The sequence below is a fragment of the Phaenicophaeus curvirostris genome, chromosome 12, assembly GCF_032191515.1.
Source record: "Phaenicophaeus curvirostris isolate KB17595 chromosome 12, BPBGC_Pcur_1.0, whole genome shotgun sequence".
Classification (NCBI taxonomy): domain Eukaryota; kingdom Metazoa; phylum Chordata; class Aves; order Cuculiformes; family Cuculidae; genus Phaenicophaeus; species Phaenicophaeus curvirostris.
Window position 1 is genome coordinate 13,805,404 of NC_091403.1, and position 22,977 is coordinate 13,828,380.

At 42.3% G+C, this 22,977-nt stretch overlaps 1 protein-coding gene across 4 annotated transcripts in view; it reads left to right on the forward strand.

Moving 5' to 3' along the window:
* The window catches only part of LRRK1 (leucine rich repeat kinase 1), an 84,181-nt gene that overhangs the window by 4,082 nt on the left and 57,122 nt on the right, over positions 1–22,977 (forward strand). The window contains exons 1-5 of one of the 4 annotated variants that reach the window (XM_069867136.1): positions 870–879; positions 18,172–18,335; positions 19,193–19,364; positions 21,658–21,837; positions 22,447–22,595. In XM_069867136.1, the coding sequence (XP_069723237.1) occupies positions 18,183–18,335; positions 19,193–19,364; positions 21,658–21,837; positions 22,447–22,595 (654 nt within the window). In that variant the 5' untranslated portion in view covers positions 870–879; positions 18,172–18,182. Of the gene's footprint in view, positions 1–869; positions 880–13,546; positions 13,794–18,171; positions 18,336–19,192; positions 19,365–21,657; positions 21,838–22,446; positions 22,596–22,977 lie in introns of those variants that run through there. The other 3 variants (XM_069867135.1, XM_069867134.1, XM_069867138.1) reach the window with 3 other exon arrangements.

A 22,977-nucleotide genomic window follows, 5' to 3' on the forward strand; every position in this document is an offset into this window, starting at 1 on the left:
GTTTCAATGGCACTTAAATATATGAAAGATCTTTGAGTGATTTGAGACCCAATGTTTGAAATTTTACAGTATAGAACAAAGAATTTTACTTCCAAGGAGAATGATGTTGAGCTACTCAGGTGATAAGAATAGCATTCCTCTGAAGACCGATTTTCTCTGAAGGCCTACGGAATTAGTCAATATATGTGTCACGTCTCGCCGGTTCCTAAATATGTTTTACAAGATCTGTGCTTTTTCTGCGTGTGAATGCAAATATGTTCCCAGCCACTGATGCAGTGTGTGTTCAGGGTACGAAAGCTGCTAAAATCAGAGCATCTTTTCTCAGGCTGAACAGATATTAACCTGCTCCAGGTTTACTGTCAGCTTTGATCCAGTGACTGGGATGTCATGTTGGGCTAGATTAGATCTGCATTTAGGCAATGTAATAACTCCAGAAGTGGAGATTTCTCTTTCAGGAGGGACATGTGCTTCAGGTGGTTTCCTGTTACATTCTTTTCTGAAGACCTAAATTATTTCTGGATGATTTTTATTGCTGAAACCCTCAGCTGCTAGGCACTGCTGCAGTTCTCTGAGTCAAAACCCAGTTACGTTTTTGCATCAAGAATTAGCCTTCTGGTTGTTGTATAACAGTATTCCCCACTTCCAACAAGCAGTTCATTAGGAGGCAGCATCTGCGTTTCAAGTGTAGGATGAAGGTGTGTTTGACACTTTGTAGTGAGTAAGCAGGCTTCAGTAGAAGCTAATGTTTTTGCAGCCTTATTTTGGATTTTATCATCAACTATGAAGCAAACCCTGATACTTTATTCAGAGTCCGCCTTAGCTTGCTTGGAAACGTTTCTCACCAGCGTCACAGGGAGGTCTGGAAACTCTCCTTTCGCTGTATGTATTCTGCTTATTCTGTGATACTGATTTTTCTGTTTGTTTTTGCTTTTATTGGCTTTGTATCTTTCTATAATGATCAGGAGTATTTGATTACTGAATATTCTTAAAATTCTTAAATTCTGTCTTCTCAGTTTTTCTCTGGAAGAAATTATCTCCAGTTGAATACTAAGCTATAAACCATGAGAATAATTTTAATCTGCGCTAGTGATTCACAAGTGCTAAGAATTGCTGAATTTTTCTGCAATTGTAATTTGACAAGTTTTTCTACTGTTTAAAGGTACAGTAAATAAGCATATTAGTTTATGAGTGAATAATGAAGTGAGAAGTGAAAAAGGTGTATTTACTGTATTGTGAATTTAACCTTTCTTCTGAGGACTTTATTGCATGTTTCTGTTATATAAATATGTTCAGTTAAACTGGTTAACTGGAAGCATACAAATCTTTCTGGCATGACTCTTCCATACTTAAATGTCTGGATTATTTTATTTGATGAACAGTGCTGGAAGACTGGCAAAGGGATCCTAGGAAAACTTAAGATCCAGTACTGCCCTAGTGGATTTGTTCCTTATAAGCATACTATACATGTTTAAACTCATTTTTATTTTGGGATTGTTTGATTCCTGCCAAGAACAATTGCCATTAGCTAGCTGGTCCACTCCCTAAGTTAGCTGGTCCTTGTTCTGCATTTGGATCCTATTACATGGCTTGAACACAGGAACACGGTGACTCATTCAGTCTCCACATTTGAACCTATTGTTTACACGCATTTATTAACAATCTAGATGCAGCCTCCTGCTTGCATTCAATGGGAACCACTTGGAAGTGGAATGAGATCACAGATAATTCTTTAATACCAATGACCTCATTAGTGCTCACAGATCTTGGAATCTTTTTTTTTTCCATCCAAGCAGGAAAGACATACCTGTAGATGTGAGGGGTTTAACAAACAGCGCTGTGGTGCTTGTGGCTCCTTGATGGGTCAGCTGGATCAGTGCAGCATTATGGCCAGCACAGTGCTGGAAGCACCTTCCAGCAAGTACCATGTGCACCCAGGCTTTGATAATTTGAAAGCCTCAAGGTTTTTAGGGCTTTTTTTTTCCCTGACAGCTCAAGAATTTGGCCAGGTCTTCATATGGACAATAGGTTCACAGCATCATTAGCTCTAGTTAGCAAGTGTAGCGTATGATGCAGGGGCTCACCTTACCTAGGGTGTCTCCTCTGCTATTCTTCTTGGCTGCGGCAGTGATCTTACTTGTATCCTTGCAGGATGCCTGCTTACCCTGAGAGCTGGGGAGCTGTATTTCAGAACTGGACCCTGTCTGCACTCCAGGGATGGTGCTGGGCTTGACTCAGCGATGCCGGCGAGCACCCACTGGTCCACAGAGAGGATTTGTCACTGGGGTGCAGAATAACACTCTGTTTTGGGTGCAGCCAGCATCTCCCTTGCCTCCTCAAACCCTGCTTCCCCTCTCCTAGATTTGTTCGAGTTATCCTAATTAAAAGAAAGAAAGCGAGCAGAGGTACGGGGGCGGCTGCAGTCTCTCATGAAGCACAGCGTTTGGTTTTTTTAAAACTTGATTAAAGAGCATAATATAATGGAGGTGACATAAAATGAATCTTGTAGGAAAAACAATGGGAGCCTGAAGATATTACTGTACAAATGCCTAGAACGGAACAGAGATTAATCTCCTTTCTTCAGGCTGGTTGGTTTCTTTGAATCTTAGGAAATTTTACAGCTAGGGTTTAATCCTTATATGAGTTTCTAGGAGACAGTTACAGAAAGATGTAGAAACACAATCATTGTCTTCTGAAATGCAAGGGTACTTTTGTTAAAGATCTTATTGCTGTCTTATTGAGAATTCAAAGTCACAGAGCATTCGTATGCCCCTTGTGTGTGTCTTGGAGGTGGAATTGGATTATCTTCCAAACACGCCAGAGGGTGTCTCTTTTCTCCTGCTAAATCTAGAAATGTGCATTTAAAAGGGGTGATATTTTGTAATGTATATAATATCACATAATTAGGGGCAACAATGCAAATTATAGTTGTTTGAAATTTTATGATAGCTTTACAGGCATTAACTAAATGAACCTTCACAACTTCTTTTGAGGCACATCTGTTGTAAGCTGGTGACTTTCAACTGTCCAGGGTAGCACAGGTAGGCACAGGCAGCATGACTGGAAAAGAGACATAAATATTAAAATGAGGGAGCGAACACATAAACAGAATATAATTACCTAAGTTGGTCTTTGGAGCGGACCAAAGGCTCTTACAGCTGCACTTCAGAAGTGCCATGGTGACCTGCGGCTCACAGGGCTTTGTATTTTAATCAGAAAGAAGCTACCCTCCATGGTAGTGACCCATGCAGCCCCATCTGCACTGTGGCTTAGCTCAGAACTGACTCAGAAGGAAAGCTGCTGTCTGCGCCACTGCTTCCTGAATTGCAGAAGAGCCTCTGGTGCAAGTGAGAGCAGCTTAGCTGGAAGAGTTAAAGAGTCCGTTTAACAAGAGGGACTGCTCAGGAGCTAGTGCAATTTTATGTGGAAGGTTTTGCAATGGATTGAATAGTGACACCTTGAGGTTAGCTACTAGTAAATGAAACAGCTTCTTCTCCAGGGCCATCGTTTTGTGCAGCCAGCGTCGCTCACCTGTTTGCATGAGCACAGGACATTTGCAAATGTGGACGAGGCCTTCGTCGTAGGGTGGCAGTTTGAGGTAGTGGTGGGACGGTAGGTGGAGGGATGGAAGCTTTCACAGTTTCCTACTCTGCCCTTGCTCTCCGTTTTGTACTTATTGAACAACCCCAGCCTTCCAAGCTGTCAGGATGTGTGACTTAAAAGTCTACAGGAAGAACCCAACTTCTTTTTAGTAATAAACGCAAGCAGTGCTCACCTGCTCCTGGGTGTGTGTGTATTAATACATGACCCCCAGATGAGATCTTTGCTGCCATTCCCTTATAGTCCTGCACAGTTGGTTTTGTTGCCTTAAATGTGAAGGGTAGGAAGTTGCATTTGGTGGTGTAAATATCGTTGCTTGTAGATCTTTCCTACTGAATAGAAGAGGAAGGGAAATCAGGGTTGGCAGCACCACTGATGCCACTTTGTTCCTAATGAAATCCCTGTGTAAAGCTTAAAATCCTTTCATCATGGGGCTCAGGCCAGCAGTTAGGTCTTGGGGCACATTGACTTAGCCCTGTCTGTGGCAGATTGTACTGTATAACACGGGAAAAGTACTCTGTATCCTGCTTTTCCCATCCACAGAGTGGAGAGAGTAACATTACCCTGACTCCGCTGAGACAGTTTGGTGGCAAGGACGAGGAGAACATCTGGGAGGTGATCTAAGCACACAGAGCACTAGAGACCTGCAAAGTGTGTTGGTTGCTTAAAGTTCTTTATAGTAATGAGCCTTCAAGGTTTCCTGGGTTTGGTTTTTTTTTCCCCTGCTTGTTAAGCTGCGAGTTAATTTGAGTCCAAGCAGCAAATTGAAAGTATTAATAGAAGCAAAAAAAAAAAAAAGCCAAAAAATGAAATGGGTATCTTACATGAGTTAATCTTGCTGCATAGTGCCCTGCAGAAGGCAGAGTAGGAAATGCGAGACAGGAATAGGAAGTACCCTGGTAAAGCAGTTAATAGGCTTGTATTTTTAAACATATTTAAATATACACTTCATAGAGAAGTGGTGCAATCTCACATGGGGTCAAAAGCTAATGCAGAAGGTTAGTTTGCAGCAGAAAATATGTGTAGTTAAGCCTGCTGTGCTGTGCAGACTGAACAGGGCCGTGTGTTGCACAGTCTCACTGAAGTGAGTCTGGATTTCCTAAAAGGACAACAAACACTGGGGCATTTACAATTAGGTGCCTGATTTAAGACACTCTGGACTGATTTTCAGAGTCTGGATACTAAGCACTGTTCTTCAGACACACCCTTAGAAGATATCCCTTGTATTTTGAAACAGAGGCTCCCAGAAGAACTGTTTGTCTTTGAAAACGTCTTGTGCACATGGAAAGTAGGAGTTTGGCTTGTGGGTGCTGCACCCTTTGGGAGTCAAGGAGATATAAAGGAGCACTTAGCCCTCAGTATTGGCAGGACGAGGTTTTTCCTGATAAATACCATCAAAGCCAGGCTGCTCTTGAACTTGAGGGCTGTAGCAAGGAGCAGAGTGGCTGGGAGTGCCAGCAATGTGGTGCAGGCTTTGTGAAGCTAATCGAGCCGAGTGTCCAACTTGAAAGCCAATCTGATTTATGGAGTAGTAAAACATTAATCTTTATTTGAGCTGTATCTGGCATTGTCTACTGCTATACAGCTTTATTTTTCCACTTTTCAGTTAAGATGTGTTTGTGGTGTATTATGTTAAAATGTAACATGACAAGTCTGTCAAGAAGCCTAGAAAAAAAAAAAGATAACGTGATGAGGGAATAAAGAAAATTATTTCCCCTTAAAACATGTACACAGACTCCTTAATGATGTTAATAATGTGTCATTATAAGGTAGCTCTCAGGTGAGGGTTGACACGGTCATGTAAGGCTTGTCCTCCATTTCAGTGGGAAAAAGCAATTGGCAGTGTTCACACTAGGGCTGTAATTGCTTTATTGCTTTGTTTTGTCAGTGATGTAGCAGGTGATTTTACACTTGCATTAGAGGAGGTGCTATGAACTTATTTATTTGTTCCTATCCTCTCCAAAGTCGGGGAGGGCTTTATCCAAAACCCGTTAAAGTCTTTGCACTAACATAACAGGCCTGGGATCAGATCTTCAGGGATCCTTAGAGCATTAAGTCTGTGGTTTGTTTGTTTTTCATTTCTCTGATCAATAACGGGGCTGCCAGGGCTCTGCTTGGCAGGAGGCTGCTAACTGAGAGGAGATGTTTGCATTGCAGATGAGGGTGCGGGGGCTGCATTTTATACCATTCACCTCCCAGTCCGCTGTATAGGTGAAGCCTGCTCCTTAATAGGTTCAATTTCATATTTTACATCAAGTTAGGCTAATATTTAATTCCTTTCCTTAATCCAAGTCTGTGTGCTCGTTAGTAGGTCGGCAATTGCTTGTTTGCATCATTATGTATTACCACAGCCGCAGCCCTCTTATGTAAGCTGCTGATAGCTTCACAACAGAAGCGTGTCCATGCTTTGAATTTGTGCCTTGCTCTTACTTAGAGGCAGGGCTTATAAAAGAAATCTTTAAGTATTAGGGGAGGCCCTCAACTTTCAAGAAGCCCTCCTGCAGTCAGAGGGGTTCTGTGGGCTGGCAGTTTCTGGTTTAAAAATAAAATCAAGTGTGCTTTCAGAAATTGCAAACACAACTGCATGCAGGCAAACTCAGTGAACCTGATCATGAACCCGAAATGGAGTCTGCAGGGACATATTCAGACCATGTTAAAATACGGTGTAAACTCTTGGGGGTTAGGCTGCAGCTTTTGCAAATACTCAGTCCCTCCTTGAGTGTGTTGGAAGAGAGGGTGAAACCCAGCGATGTCTTTGTGGATTGTGTATTTTTGGGGGGACGTGTATCTGTGGGTGAAGGAGCCTAGACAGCCTTCACCAGCCCAAGCACTCCTGGCACGAGTACTCGTGGTGGTGGGATGTGTTGCTCTGCATGGGCTGGCGGGGCTTGGGGTCTACCATGGAGCTGCACAGAGCAATGGGAATTCTGGTGCAGGTCTTCTCTTGTTTGGCTCCAGCTGTGGCCAGCAGTAGATCTGTGGTGAGCTTCAGGAACTTCTTGCAAAGAGAAGCCCCATGTTGTGTCACCCAAGGGTGAGGGAAAGGGTCAGTCTGCTACAGGAAGAGTGGGTGGAAGGCGAAGGGTGGAAGGAGTGGAGACCTGGGGTTGGGAGCATTACAAACAGCTTAGTTTCATTTCTAATAGTGAATATGTGGCTCCCATGCATAAAGTTTTGCATTTCAGATACTGCCAGATAAAGCTTAGTCTGAGGCTGTCCGCAACTTTACTGTGCATAGTTGAATATCATGGAAAAATAACGAACCAAAGCAATGATTCAAATGAGAAGTCTGGATAAATTTAGCTCAAATATTCTTGGTATGTTTGAGGTTGCTGTGGAAATTACATCACTGCTTTTTTTTTTAATGATCAGAATATTGCTTGGAAAACTGGCATGGCTACCTGAGAAGAGCTCAAAGAAATCTTTTAAAAGTGTATATGTCTTTGGAATTGCTTCACCTGCAGTTAGCTGATTTTGGACTTATTTGTTTTACTCCCATCTTGGTTAAGGAGTATTTTGACTAGAGGTTATTGCTGCTTAATTGTGAAGCCACAAAGTTTAGAGCTGATACACTCTGCAGATTGATTATCTACTTCACGTAAAAATTCTGTCTGGGAGTAAGATTCAAAAAGAGTGCTGGTAATTGCTGAAGACAAGGCCTCCTCCAGAATCTGCCTGCATGTCTGTCTTGCACATCAAAGAGCCTTTGAAAATGCTTTTATTTTTGCATCAAACAGGGACTTTTTTTTTTTTTAAACACTAATGGACAAGATTCTCTTTCAGATCTCAAATGATGTAGCTTGAAAAACAAAAAAGTGTGGCTCCTTAAGTAAGCTTGTAATCCTGGTCACAATTCTCTGATGTTTTGCACCTGGGACCTTTCGCACAATGGCGAGGTGGGAATAAAAGCTATTGAATCAAAGTCATTTGTGTTGACTGGTCCACACTCTCGGATGCAATGGATCAGAGTTCATCTTAGGTTAATGGGAAGGGGATGAAACATGCCTTACCTAATTTTGCCATCTATAACTTGGAGCAGCCATCTAAAAATGCTGTGGGCTGAAGTGCATTCATAGCACATCCCTTCATTTGTACATAGCTTCTTCCCAGGCAGAGTCAATGTCTTCTCTCCACTGAAATGGATGATGATAATCCCAACATCAGGAAGACAAAAGGGCAATATCTGCCCAGTCCCCCTATCTGAAAATGCAGGCACTTCTACTTGTAGGTTTTTGTCTCAAGTGAGGGGAAGATGGGTTCTTTTTTTTTTTTGGTAGCTTCCATTAAAGCTTTGGCAGCACATCGCTGCTACACAGCCTGATTCAGGACCGACACTGTCTTGGCCAACAGCAGAGGTCTTTCCATCAGGCTTTCTCTTCTACTCCAGACACAGCTGTTAAGGTAATCTTCCCTCTGAGGTATCTCGAAAGATCTGCTCCTGCTCCACATGGCAGCTGCTGGAAATGCTCATGTTGAGTTCAGTAGAAGCTGGAGTGCAGCCTCACTTTCTCTGCTCTTTTGTTTTTTTGTTTTGTTTGGTTTTTTTTTTCTTTTCCAGACCATCGTATTAATCTCTTTCCTCAGATGCTTTTTTTCCAGCTATGCACTTTCTTTGACATTGCTGTTGCCAAATTGTGTGTTCAATTCTCTTGATGCCAACCATATCCAATACCTTGATTGAATTTTCTTTTCCTCTGCATGGAACACTTTTATCTAAACTAGTCTGGAGTTTTTGTCTTGGTGATAAAGGAGAAGTAAGGGTAGCAAATTAAGGTATTTTATTACATTAGCAGACACAGTTAAAGAAGCACATTGAACTGTGTCTAACATACTAAGCTTGGATTTTGCTGTGTGGGATGTTTACACCCTCAAGTCTCTTGAAAGGCTTCTTCCTGTAGATGTGTCTGCTTTTTCCTACATCTATCATTATGTTTAATAAAAGATATTCTCTCTTTCTACAAACATGTCTCAAAAGTAGCCTGTGAAGCTGCTATGTCTCATTTGTTATGACTTGGTGTTTGGTAGCTGGGTTATCTTCTGCACATGTGTAACGTAGGAACACAGGCTGTCGGACTGGAAGGAGTGTGTGGGTCGATGCCCTGATGTCACACCCCTAAACGTTATATAAGGCCTGTTTTAAGTGAGTTGACTGTTGCTTCTGCTTTTTCTAGAAGGCTGTTCCAAAGCCTCATTCCTCCAATGTTTTAAACTTTCTTCTAATTGGCAGCCAAAACATATTCATATCTTGTACATAAATAGCTCTTCTTCCCTGGTGTCTCCCTCTGGGTGTATTTATAGACAATACTCCCATCCTTGTTCAGTCTTCATTTTTCCAGGCTCAACAAGATCTTTTAATCTCTTAGTCTCATAATTGGCTGTCCATTTCTTCAATTCATCTTTTCCACCTCTTCCAGATTGTCCTTCCTTGAACATGAAAAATGGGGGTCATGCAAGGCATTTTACATATCTCTTTAATGTTGTTTTCCTGTTCTTTTCCTCCTCTCTGGCCAGCCTTTCCAAAACATCGTACATCCAGGTTCTGCAAGAGACCTGCTGTGCTCCATGGGGAAGGGAGGAGGGATGCTGCTGGCCCCACAAGTGACAGAAAATACACAGGACTCCTGCCATGTAATGGAGGAATGGAGAACTGGGTTTGCTGCCATGGCGCAAAGGGACTTGATGGAGCAGCCATGAGCTTTATCCTACTGCTTCCATCAGCTTTCTCTGAAAGCCCCACTGGGGCTTGACTTTCCCAGTAGCATCCATGAAGTTTCATGAGGCTGGAGTGACTGATGTTGGCTGCTTTTGTGCTGTTATTTCTGACCAGCAATTGGGTTGGAGTGTTGTAAACTGACTTTCCATTTGGGGGAGTTTTTACGTGTGTTATTAAAGTGAAACATAAGCATTGGAGCTGCTTTTCTCAACTTGGACGAGCTGTGGAATTGCTGGATATGTCTTTGATACAGCCAGTAGAGGACTTGGACTCAGAAGTGACCTGAGCAGAGACCTTGAGCCTGTCCTTCCCTCACATTCACACAGGGAGTCCCTCCCTGAACTCTTCCCAACCTAGCCTCTCACAGCTGGGGCTAAAAGCATTTGCTTCTCTCTAAAGCTAGCTTTAAATATGTCCCTCAGGAGGATGTAGCAGAGCCTGGCCATGACTTGGTGATTCCCCAAAGTGAATAATTAATGACTTTTTTTAGAAGTATGTTGAGCAAATTATTTCCTTGAAAGAGAGAAAATGTTGACATGTGGAATTTTTTCACTTCTGATGAAAGCTTGAGCATTGGAGAAAAGGAAAAGTTTTAAAAGAAACCAAAGTTAGGCATGAAATTTTATTTTACAAAGTTTCAAATGAAAGCCAGTCTTGGTTTGGTTTCATGGCTATAGTATTTGATTCAGTTGGACAGGAAAGGTCTCACTAGAGACACTTTTCATTATTTAATAATCCTCTCTTTGCAGCCATGCCTGGAAACGAACATGAAGAGAATCCAAAAGCGCAGTCATACTTCTGCATGCCTAATGTATATCTTCCAATTTAAAATTTGGAAAGCAAGAATGTCATAGCTGGCCTTGCATGCAAAAGCATATTACTGAATGATTCAAGCTGTAGGACTGGAACCAAATCACTGAGGCCAAAAGACAAAAATGGCAACTTTCACTTAGAGCTGAGTCATTTGTATTTTCAGTATGGCAATAGGCTCTCTGGCTATTTGGAGCTTTCTTGGCTCCCTCCATCTCTTTCCCTTAGGGGTGGAAATTAGCACCATTATTATTATCCGTGATCTTTGCTGATGCTTTGCACCCCAAAGAGGGCAGTACAGGAGGATGTGGGGCATCCCTTGTCACAATGAGAGCCAGCTTTTGCCCTGTGCTTGTCAGAAGTCAGCCTTGTCCCAAAGGCTTGGAGTGTGTCTACCAGAAATGATGTTGCCTTCATGAAACAAGCTTTCCACTGAGAAATGTGCTGGGGCCACTGATGCTCTGAGTGCTCCTACAGTTCAAAAGGAATGAATGTGTGCACGTGAAGATGCTTAGGCCTGAGACATGTAGTCAGGAGAGAGTAAAGCCATCACTGTCTTCAAGAATGTCCCAGTTCATTCTTCTGGTAAGGTGGGCATGGCAGGGTTAGTGAAGGGCTGCTTGCTTGTGTTCAGTACTCAGTCACTTGGTGACAGGTTGGAAGGAGAAGAGGAGGAGGAAGAAGAAGAGCAGGCAGTGGCCCTGTGTTTGTTATGAGCTGCTGCCATTCATTCAAGATGTGGAGGTTATCTTGGCATTATCTATTGCAGCTAAGGAAGCTTTATAGATGGAGAGGGTGAAACTAAAGGTGAGGAGCAATGGGAGCCTTGTGTGCTGGTATGCACAGCAGGCTGGGGATTTATGTAGGGTTTATTAGTACAAGAGAGGCTGGTTACAGCCCCTGGTGCCCAGGTGGGAGCAAGGAGTGCCCAGTCATGGTGCTGATGAGCTACCTCAGCTTTGAGGATTGCACTTCTGCTGTCCTTCTTCCTTCAGATATAGCCCAGGGCAGTGGAATTGGTCCATGTGCTTGAAAAACAAGCAGTGGAGAGTGTCTTGTCTAAGGCAGAGCTGTCCTTTTGCCGACTGCAAAAGAAGAGGTATGTCCCAGGCCATCAAATGTAGCAGCCCTTGTTCCTTTTCCCTGGGTAGCTGCAGGTATCTTTAGTGACCCTGAAACTATCCTGTGGTTTCCAGTGTGATTTGCATGCTGAGACGATGGGTTTGTTCTGACACACTTACTCCAATGTGTAATTCTTTGTGCTCTCTCTGTCCTCATTGGCTTGTAATGGCTTTGTGTATCCTCTTTTGTACTTCAGCAAAGTAAGAATAACCAGCTCAATTTCATTTGAACTTCTTGGACAACACAAATAATTTCCAGAGTCCTGGGGATCAGGGAGGTGCACACACAAATGCAGGAGCCTGCTCAGATTTGGTAGAGCTTTCCAGCCCTGACTCAGTGCTGGCTCTGGCAGGTGGGCAGACAGGCAGCTTGACACAGCTATTCAGGCATCTGCGATACTGCCCACTAAAGACTGCTTAGTCCCTGCATTGCTGGTGTTTGAGGCTTTCTGTCCCTTCTTTCCCCACTATCCAGGATGATGGAGAAACGGTTCTGCAGTTGTAGAGCTAAAGCCTTTGGAGGCATCTGTTTTTCATAATTCAGTTCTGGAGCCCCTTTAAAAGGCAGCAGTCCAGAGCATTTTTCCATCCCAGACTTAATATTTTCCTTTCAGGTTTGCTTCAGCAAATGCTTTTTTCCTTGCAGGTTAAGAGTGTTTCTAAATACAAGATTTCCAACAGCTCAGGTGATAATTGGTCACTTTGCATGGCTGTACCTAAAATTGTCAGTATGCCCTTTACAAGATCCTGTATGCTTGCTAGAAAATGTTTAATGCAGATGAGCACTTTGCGTGCATGGTACTGGCACGTAAACAATTTAAAAATAATTCCAGATTATGCAATAATAGTGAAAAATATCTCTTCAGTACTGCATTTTTGTTTTCGAAGTATTCTTCTGGGTTTCTTATCTGGTCATTAGTGGGACTATAGGTTTCCTTTTGGGGCAGGGAACATTGATTATAGGCTGTGTTGTAGATGTGGGTCTTTTGTACTCCATACATCATCTTTTCCACTGCCTCGGCAGGCAGATCTTGGTGTAGAGCCATTCCTTTAATTAGCAGAAATAATGGATGTTTGGGTCAAATGGAACCACAAAAAAAGAGGCAGAAAAAGCATGTGGGGGGTTCCCGCTGCTCTGAGAAGCTGGCACATCTCACTTGTTGTGAAGAGATACCGATCAGTGTGTGAGGGAAAAGGCCCAATTCTGATGCAGTCCCTCCAGCAGGGATGTGGAATTCCCAAATAAACCATCCTGTTATCTCTCAGTTGGATTTATCATTGCTTTCTTTCCTTGTCTTCTCACAGGGGGATTTATAAGTGGTTTTGACCACTTTTTAAACCTGCTGGGATTGTTTATATCAGAGTTGCTTGGGCCATATGTGTTTTGCCTGAATCTGAGAACAAAGTGAAATACATTGTAGGTTTCTTGCTGCAGGACCCGCTTGTGCCTGGTTCTGGGTCAGGTCCTGGCTGTGGGGCCACTTGGACCAAGCGCATGTGGGCAGGTGAGGGGGCAGCTTCCCTTCTGGGGACAGACCTTAGTCAACGACTGTATCTTTTAAGGAATGAGTGATTGAAATAAATGAACAAAACATTTAAACTTTTTTAAACCACAAACGAAAGCTTGTTTTCAAATGTCAGCTGATTAGAGAAGGAACATAAAAGGTGTGTCTGTTTCTTAGGGTGTTTTGACTGACCTGGGCTGATTCACAAATGTTTGGGGATTGTTTTTTAATTGAAGAACCCAGGGTTTTCTTTTTCCTCCCTGGACTGGGATGGGAATTATTTTTCAGTATCTCAAAGATTTCCAGAAGATTGAATAGTTTTTCTTACCCATCTGAGTGGAAAGCACAATGTAGGGCAGATCCATCATCCTTTGAAATCACTGAGGCTTCCCGTTGGCTGTTGTTCAGTTTATTAGTCTGAGGTTTTTCAAAGCAAAAGAAGACTTGTGTGTCTGTTACAGAGGCTCAGAAATAACATCACTTCCTCTTAATTTTGCAAACCAGCTGGCCAAAGTTTCTGTGGACTAGTATTGAAAAATATTCAGTGATGCTTGTGAGTTTTTAAGCATTGGAGGGGGATCGCTTTAAATATTCAGCACATCTTAAACCTCATCTCTGCCCCATTTTTTATTTGCTCTGTGGCGGTGCTTAGAAGTCAAAATGGCAAAAGATTAAGCTGATAAAGGTTAGCTGTAGCCATCTGGTGCTGTTGAGGAATTATGTCTGAGCTCAGCCTGGAGAGGCGGCCTCCCTGCCCACCCCCATCTGAAGATCCTCTGTGAACCAGAGGCTTCGATTTCACTGTAATGGGACATGGAGATGAAAATAACTGTCAAGGCTAAAATGTAGTAGTTAATTCAAACAAAGAAGCAGCCAGCCAGCCAGCCGTTACATCCAGTGGCTGCTGCAAGAGCTGCTTCTGCTGAAGCAGAGGTGAGTGGCTAACAGTTAATAGCTTAATAGAGCATTGCTGAATGGGATGCTGTGTTAAAGTCATCATCTTGATTTGCTCCTGTCTCTGGAAATACCCGCACACACTATGACAAGGTCAGTAGCAGTTTTAAAGTTTTATTATTATTGTAATTCTGTTTTGGAGTGAGTTAGCTTCCTGCTCTCTTTTGTCCTGTGTTAAGCATCTTATTTATATCTTTCTCTGCTAAATAAAAATATCGTAGTTGGTTGCCAAAGAACTCCTGCCTTATCAAAGGGACTAATATGACACTTACAGGCTCTGTGAGTGTGTGTGTCAGAATCAGGAATGTAGTGATTTGGGATATAAAGGTAAAAATCATCTGTACAGTGCACTGTTTTGTTCTACAGCTGTTTGCTGATTTACAGCATTGACCTGCAAACCCTCACCTTGTTGCTAATAATGGCATACCGTCAATTTAGAAATTTTAGGGGGTTTTTTTCACCTGCTTTAATACCAAGGCCTGAGATGGGATGTAACTACAAATATCTTTGAAATTCTCATGGTACCCTTTATTATTAGTAACACTTATCTTGGATTTGTTTCTGGGAGCTGGGAGACGGCAGTCTGTTGCACTTCATAAGTGATACTCTTGTAACCTTTAAATGGCAATAAAATAACACTGCTTTTTTAGTGAAAACCTCTGTTTCCATTGGAATATTTTTTGAAAGAAAGTTGGTCTTGCCCCAAGCTTTTGTAAAAGGCTGTTACTGCAAAGCCAGCCTTATGAGGAACAGCTGAGAGAGCTGGGGTTGTTTAGCCTTGAGAGGAGGAGGCTGAGGGGAGACCTCATTGCTCTCTATAACTACCTGAAAGGAGGTTGTAGAGAGGAGGGTGCTGGCCTCTTCTCCCAAGTGCCAGGGGACAGGACAAGAGGGAATGGCCTCAAGCTCCGCCAGGGGAGATTTAGGCTGGACATTAGGAAAAAAATTTTCACAGAAAGGGTCATTGGGCACTGGAACAGGCTGCCCAGGGAGCCGGTTGAGTCACCTTCCCTGGAGGTGTTTAAGGGACGGGTGGACGAGGTGCTAAGGGGCATGGTTTAGAGTTTGATAGGAATGGTTGGACTCGATGATCCAGTGGGTCTCTTCCAACCTGGTTATTCTATGATTCTATGAAAAGGTACTTTCAAAGTATAAAACACTGAAATTGAAATCAAAAGCAAGAAGTATTTCTGAAGGTAGTTTCTTTGATAAAAACATTTAAGTGTTGTGAGGAATATATGAAGGATGCGATTTTAATGTCGCCAAATACCTCCTGTTTTCCCCTCACAAACAGCACTTGGTTTTCTTACAGTCACTAGTTGAAAGCAGGCAAAGAAAAGAAGTCGTGGATCTACAGAGAAGTTGAACAAACATGATGCAGAGAGAAGGGCTTCTGTGGTTTTGGGCAGCTGATGAATGGATGGCCCACCTTCTGTCATTTAACTTTTGAAAGCTTAGGTTAACTTTGACAGAATCATGTGAGTACAGTTGTTGGCTGAGGGCAAGCTTTTTTATCACTGTGTATCTCACCAGTTTTGCTCTTGTCAGGGTAGTAATTAGTTCAGTTGCAAGGCTGGTGTTTTTTGCTGCTTTTTGGCAGCTTTTTTCCTCAGGTCTTAGGCAGGAGGTAAATTTACTATAAAGAATGCAGTCATAAGAAGAAGTTTTGATGATGGTTACCTAAGAAACTTGAACGATGAGCAGCATTATCTTTCTGGCAAGAATGTTTAAGTATAGATATATCGTTTTCTTACTGTAGAATTGCCCAGTTTTCTTACATTCAGTGGAGCTTTTATTGACTTCTGCTTGATGGATGTTCAAATGTTCAAAACTGGGCAGATCAATAAACAGTTCTTATTTGCCCAAGACAAGACTAAAGTTGATATCGCAAAGACTTTGTTTAAACTGCCAGCTAACTCTAGGAGTGAATGAGCTCCATGAAGCCAGCCATTTCTGACCTTCATGTTCCTGGAGTGCCCAGAAGTCTGTACCTAACGATCATGAGCAGACCATGGTGGCTGATGTCCAGCCTCTGTTCTCCAAACAGTTGTGATGGTAGTGGCCATTATAACTAAGCTATTACACTACAAAGGACTTAAGAACTCTTGAGGGGACCAAAGATGTAGGAGGACGCATGACACATTAGCCAAGCAGTTTCATGAAATAGTCATTCATTAAAACACTGAAGCGATCTTGGGATTAGGGTCTAGTTTGCAGGGTTCCTCCTTCCCTCGGTTACAATGTTGTGGTCCCCGACCAACTGATTCGGTAGTCCTCCCTGCACATGGGGCAGCTCCAATAGAAGAGGTGGAAAGTGCTCCTGTAATAAGAACTCTGGTGTGCAGATGCATGAGAGGTTGGCTGTAGATCTCTCTAATAGATGAGGAAGTGACACCAGAATCTCCCAGATCCCCAGTTAATCTCTAAACATGAGATACTTGTACTTCTACCTTCCCTGGCTATGATTTAAAAAGAAAGAAAGATGGATGGCTCTGCTCAGTTCTTGGGCAGAAGAGATGTGCGTTTACACGTGGAATGGCTGCAGATGTGGGGCTTGAGTGATAGTTCACAGAATCTGGATTGAGGCTGGAAGGAAGTAAAATTTGTCCTTCCTTTCAGCATTTCTTTTAGTAACCAGATTTAAGTTACTGTGTTTTGCCAGCCCTGATTTACAGGGCTTTCTGCTCTGCTTTCCAGCTGTTTTGTATCTCCAGTGTCGGGTGTTTTTTTCCTCCAAGGGGAATTCCAGTGTTTGTAGGTTCAGGATTTCATCACAGAGCACTGAGCGTGGGGAGGCTGCATGTTCCAGTAACTGCAGTGTTTCCTCGGATCTGTACTTTTTGATTTTATTTAGTCCAGTTCTGACTTGCTTAGACTGGAGAACTGTTTTGCCTTAAAGTTCTTTCTTCTATCACCCTTTAAACAGTTACTTGCCTAAGCAATGTTTACATTTCCTACTTTGGTGTCCATTAAAAAGGGAATTTAATCACATGCAATATTCTTAGGGGTGCCATACAGGTGAGTGGTCTGCTCTGAAAGACTGGACCGAATACTGGATTTATTTCTTTTCCCAGGTACCCTCTAAAATTTTGAAGGCACTGCACCTATTAACATGAACTGGAAGATGCTGTTTATTATATTGTAATTTTACACCATGTTCATCTGCCTTGATTTCTGCTGCTTGTCCTTCACACGTTCTGCCTCATCTGAGAAAGGTTATTGATGTGGGCACATTTTTAATGGCATGAATCTCTGGAGCCGTCTCTGATGTCTGAGTGATTTGAGCTTCATTTGAATAATTGATGAGAAGTGTTAGTCAGAATATAGTGGTGATTCAGACTGCATTATTCAATGATATTTACTGATGGTTATAGATTGGTCCAAATTTATTTATTTTTTCCAGGCTGCATTAAACCAGGCCCTGCATGTCAGATGTGTCTATTAGGAAAAAATCCTTGTTAACATATGTGAAAATCTGTGCACTTCAGGGCTTTATTTGGCCAGTTGCAAATAAACAGTAACAATAATGTTTAGCAGGAAAAAGTGAGTATGAAATGGTGTCTTTTCAAATGAAAAGTGTTTGTTCTCTCTCTCATGCGTGCCATTCAGGAGAAGACCTGAACATCTTACTCATAGTTCCAGGACTTTCCTGCAGCTTTGCTTGTCCTGGTAGCTGGGAGGGTGGGCAGATGTGAGAAGTCATGGCTGTCTCGTCCTTACCCACCCACCACAAGCATCCTCTCTAATGGTTTGCGGCTTTTAATCTTTGACATGTAAAAACTCTTCTGGCTCCTAATGACATTTCAAAAAAAAGAGTCTAGCCTAGAAGACTCTTCAGGATTGATCAGGGTGATACTGAGCATCTTGCATAATCTCCATTTACTCTATATTCCTGGTGTAAAAATATTCCCAATTTCTCTTCCGTAACATTCATTGAGTGTATAAAGTCCTTGTTGAAAGTGCTGGAGAAGTGCAGTGGGGTTTCATTAGGCTGTTGTCAGGAGGTGAATGAAGTGTGACTGAAGCAAGGCTAATAATAAAATAATTGCTTTGAAGATCATGCAGACACCTTACTTCTTCAGAAGAATCGCAGGTGCCAGTCTCCTGTAAGCCCTTCCCTTCCCTTTTCCTGCAGCAGGAGGTCGATCATCGCAGGCTGCCATGGAGCGGACGTGTCTGCATGTGTGTTTGAGCTTTCACACTGTCCTTTGGAAACCACCTCCGAGAGCAGCTGGGGAACTTGCTTTCCCTTTAATTTCATGTCCCTGCTGGAAAGTACTTTAGCGTGTTATCACTTTCTTTTATCAGGTGACTGAGTGTTGAGGTTTCTTCTTCATTTTTAAATTGTGTGCAGTAAATACTCCACTGAAAATAGTTCACCCAGGATGCCAGGATGTATTGATGTTGCAGCTGTGCATGAGTAACAAACAGGTGCTTTTTCCTGACCCCTTTTTTTCTGTTTTTACTGCAGGAACTGTGGACATGGGTGGCAAACAGTCCACAGTTGGCGATGTCTCCGTAATTCAGACACCTGTGACAGAAAGCATTCAGGATGCTTACAAAGCTGGTGACATCAGCAAGGCCCAAGAGTTGATTAAGTTGTCATGTGAGGAGACTGCACTGCAAGTGGAAAAGGTAGGGTTAGGTTACTGCACTTTCTCGAATTTTATTGGGAAAGAAACCAGAATGCCAAACTGCTGTCTTCCACAAATTCTCATGCAGGAAATCCATTCCATTATATACCTTATGCTGGTGCTGTGGGGTCCCAGACGTGGCTGGTTCTGTGAGGCACTTCAAAAACACGTGCTCAGGGGAAGTACTTGCCCTTGAAAGCACTGATCAGAAAGATGAGACAGACCATAGGGCAGTGCATATGTAGGAACAGCAGGCTGCAGGAGGAGGTTTTCTGGTGCTATGGCCTCTAATACAGGGAAATAAATTTTTCCCCATCAAAAGGAAGAAATTTATAGACTTAACAAAAAAATGTATTCCTCAGTCAGTGAAAAGATGGTTAATGGCCCTCAGCAAGATTTTGCTGTTTGTCTGTGCACTGCTCTGACTTCAGAACCCTCATTTTGAACCTGCTCTTTGCAAGGAGTTTATCTTAGCATTTTGGGAGGCTACTACGTGCCAAGTCCAGGCATACTGGACTCCAAAAGAGTAAATACTGCATCTTGCAGCAGAGCTGTGCAAGTGCTTTTCCCACTGGTCCAGAAAAATGGATTTCACTCACCTTTCTGTGCCATGGAGCTTTTGTGGTAAAGCCATCCAAAAAACTTTAAAGCAACCCCCCGGAATTAATATAATTAATATATTGACAGCAATTATTATAATGGCTACTAGTGTTTATGATATCCTCAGTTAACCACAGTGACAGGAGTATGCATTTGCATAATAAATATGGCACTAATAAATACATGGCTTGAGAAATGCTCTCTTTTTCTGCCCAGTGCCTTTATGGAGAATTTAATCTGCTGTGTTTTCTTTACCAGTGCCAACTTTTAGGTATTGCAGCAGCATATGGAGATCTTCAGGCAGTGAGGTATTTATTGAAGGAAGCATTAGTGATGTTGCCAACAGAACCTAATGATGACAATGCAGCTGTGGTGGCTGCATATTTTGGACATAAGGATGTTGTGAAAGAGCTGCTGGATTCCTTGCATGGTAAGCATATTAGGTTGCCTCTGCCTTTCCTCAGGCTTTTTGGTAGCTGTATGCTATAGCTTCAAGCAGGCTTTTTTTTCACATTGCTTGAAACAGGAGGGACATAGACATGGGAAAGTGCATGGAGGGATCTAATCTCTGCTGTGTTTGAAGAAAACTTCGCTGATGGGGGAAAAATACACGCATAAAGATATTCCGTGTTTGCAAATTGGAAGTGGAGGAAGATGCCATTTAAACTATTCATTCAATTAGCCCTTGCAGCTGGATAACATCCTAGACCCCACAGAGAAAATAAGGGATTTTCAGGAAACAGCATCATCCCACTTCACTGATCCAGCAGACACAGTGGTGCTGGGAGTGAGAGAGCAGCACAACTGTCTGGCAAGTAACGGTTTGGGTGCACAGCTGGCAGCATATTCTGTGCTCTCCCGTTAGTGTTTTGATCTGACTTTAGGGGAATTTCTTGTTTAGAACCATTGTATTTTATTTGCATTTTATTTTTAAATGTATTTTAGAGCAGAACAGAGACATTTTTAGACCTACACACGGTTTTTAAGACAGCTGGGGAGAGAGGAAGGCAGGAGAAAGAGCATTACTGTGAGTCAGGGCCAGGAACTTCTGTTTGAGTCTTGCTCTCTTAGCATCCTGTGGGCTTGCCAGCTCACTTTTTACTGGGACCCTCTATGGATTCAGAGTCTGGTGGTCCTGCATAGCAGCCAAGGCGAATCACTATCTCGACCTCAGACACCACAGTAACCACAACAGCTAAGCTAGCCCTCTGCAATATTTGGCCTGAATATAGCTCTAGCTCCTTACTGGAGCTATATACCTGCCAGTGACCTCAGTGAGAACAGGAATAACCTGCCGGGAAACCTGCTTCTTTGATGTTCTTAAACTGTTAGAGCACTAATAAGCAAAAGAAATGTTCCAGTGTGGGGCATGCACTTAAACCTAATGTTTCCTTCCACTAGAAAGGAGGCTGACAATGCTGGTTTTGTAACCTAGTAGCAAAAATTAGGTTATATTAATGTAATGCTCTCAGTAATGAAATGTGATTTTAAGTAGTTTCTGGAAACTTAGCTCGGTTTAGAACTAACTGATTTCCCTTAAACCCTTGCTTCGAGAGGTGCAGTATCCTGACTGCAGCTTTCAGAGGGTTGTATGCAGGACTTCCCATTGTTTTCCTGGGAATTCAGATAGAAACCAATCACAGGGATTAAGAATAAATTGCATGAATTGGCAATTTGGCTGGTGCACTGCAGTGGTTCTGTCTGGCTCAGTATAAACTTCTTGTGGCTTACAGCTGAAGTAGAGCCTGTTTTGCGCAGTATGAGGGTGAATGCTACATTCAAGTTTTTATGAGCGCAAACAGCAACCTAATTTCCACATGAAGAAACTACAAAAAAAAAGTAGACATGAAAATTGTGGATGTTTCTGTAAGCATTTCAAAGGGGATGTGAATTTGTAAAGTAGATGGAGGTGACACTGTGAATCTGGGGAGATTTGAAGGCTGCTTATTGTTAATAGAAACAATCCTGTCCTGGAAATTTATTTACATAGACAGAATTATGCACACCTAGGGAAGCAGTGTGCTACAGGAAAAACATTAATTCAGTAAAAGAAGCTTTTTTTTGGATGACTAAAACATTAGCAAATGCATGCAGAAATCAGAATGTGGTATTTTAGTTTTTACCCTTAAACAACTGTTGTCTAACTTTGCTATGAATTGATGTTAAAGAATTCACCCAAAATGAAATATTTCAAGGGGAAAGGGTCTTTTTTTTTTTCTTTTTTTTTTTTTGTGTAGCATGAAAAGGCAACTGGTTTTCCTAATTCTTTGTATCCTCTCTCATGAACTTGGAAGAAGTGGCCTATCTTGAATTTTTGGATCTAACAGCTGTTGAATCAGGCCTGTTGCCTATGGATGCAAAGACAGTCCTGGTCTTCCCCTGCCACTTCTGTTTGGGATTAGATGTTTGATTTTTCTGATGGAAGCCTAGCAGACGTCCTTGAATCCTTCCACTCTTGCCAACTTATGCATGATTAGGTCAGGGACAGTCAAAAAAAGTTTGCCTGTTAGCAGGGTAGGTAACAGAAGAACAGTTCAGCAAAGCTAAAAGTTTGTGCCTGGCCAGCTTAGGACTTTGCTGTAACACACTTTTGTGGCACAGTCTGCTCCTTTGTCCTCAGGGGCTTCACCCTGTACTCTTCCCACAGCCACTATTTCTGAATGACTGCTGTATGTTGCAACCTAGTGACATCAACTAAGTCAATTACTGTTTCTTTTTGGTAGGTCCTAGTAGTTGCCAACAACTCCTGAACTGGATGCTGGCCATTGCCTGCCAGCAGGGACATTTGGACATAGTAAAACTCCTAATTCGTGCATACAGTGCTGACCCAGAGAGCTGTGCAGTCAGGAAGAATGAGTTTCCAGTTCTTATACGGTTGCCCCTGTATGCTGCTATAAAGGCAGGTATGTATTTGCATGCTTCAAAACTTTGCCCCTTTTCTGCAATGCCTTTTAAAAAATGGGCTGAGTTATTCATGTGTAGGAAGGTGTCACTACGGACTGGCTTGCTTGGAATTGTTCTGGATTTCTAGTGGGAAAAATTAAAATAAAATTGACTCTGAATCTTTTATCTTACCAAATTTAAGTCAGGGCCTTCCTTAGCTAGATCACTGTAAATGCTAAGAGGCTGACCTTTCCTCTTTAAACTCCTAGGGAAAAGACCCTTCAAAAATAGGCACCTTGCAAGTAAAAGCATTATTGTTGTGAACACTCTGGCACACATTTGACTTAGGCTGAATAATTTACATTTCAAAGCGCACCTATGTGTATAGTTTCATAAGACAGGGGAAAAAAAGTCAAAAAAGAAAGATCTTGGGCCAGTGCTTTGCTCTCTCAGTTTGACCTAACTAAATCCTGTAATTGGAGGAAACAGTCTTTATACAGTTCAGTTCCCTTTTCGCACACCCCCGTGGGTTTTTTCAGAAGTGGTTATTTCCCAGGTTTTCTGTTCAGCTCCTGGCTGTTTCATTTATTTGAGAAGAAGAGAGCAGACAATCTGTCTTTTCTCTAAAGGGAATGAAGACGTAGCCGTGTTCTTATTACGGAACGGAGCTTTCTTTTGTTCCTATATCCTGATGGACAGTCCTGAATCCAGCAAACACCTTCTGAGGAAGTATTTCATTGAGACGAGCCTGCTACCAGGTAGTGCTCTGGCAAAACCAGTAAGTAGCCATTTATCTGTGTCAAGAGACATTCTTCTAAAAGAGCATCAAGTTAATAATTAATATTTGTCTTTGTATACCATGTGGATGGTGACTCTTCTTCTCAACTAAGAGCCTTGTGGTTTGCTACATTTAGAGAACAAGCTGTGAAAGTGGCTTTCATGCCAGTGCTGAATTGCAAGGTGTAAAATGTGGGGCATCATTGTGCAAGATGCTGTGTGTGGCAGCTTCTGCTTGGCAATTTTAATATCAGTGTGTGAACCAGGCATACGCTCTGGAAAAGAAGCGTTGACTTTGTGCTCAAAGTCGTCCAGAGAAATAAGCACTATCACAGGCTTCCTCTGTGACTCCAGGATAATCATTTCATTTAGGTTTCTGTTGT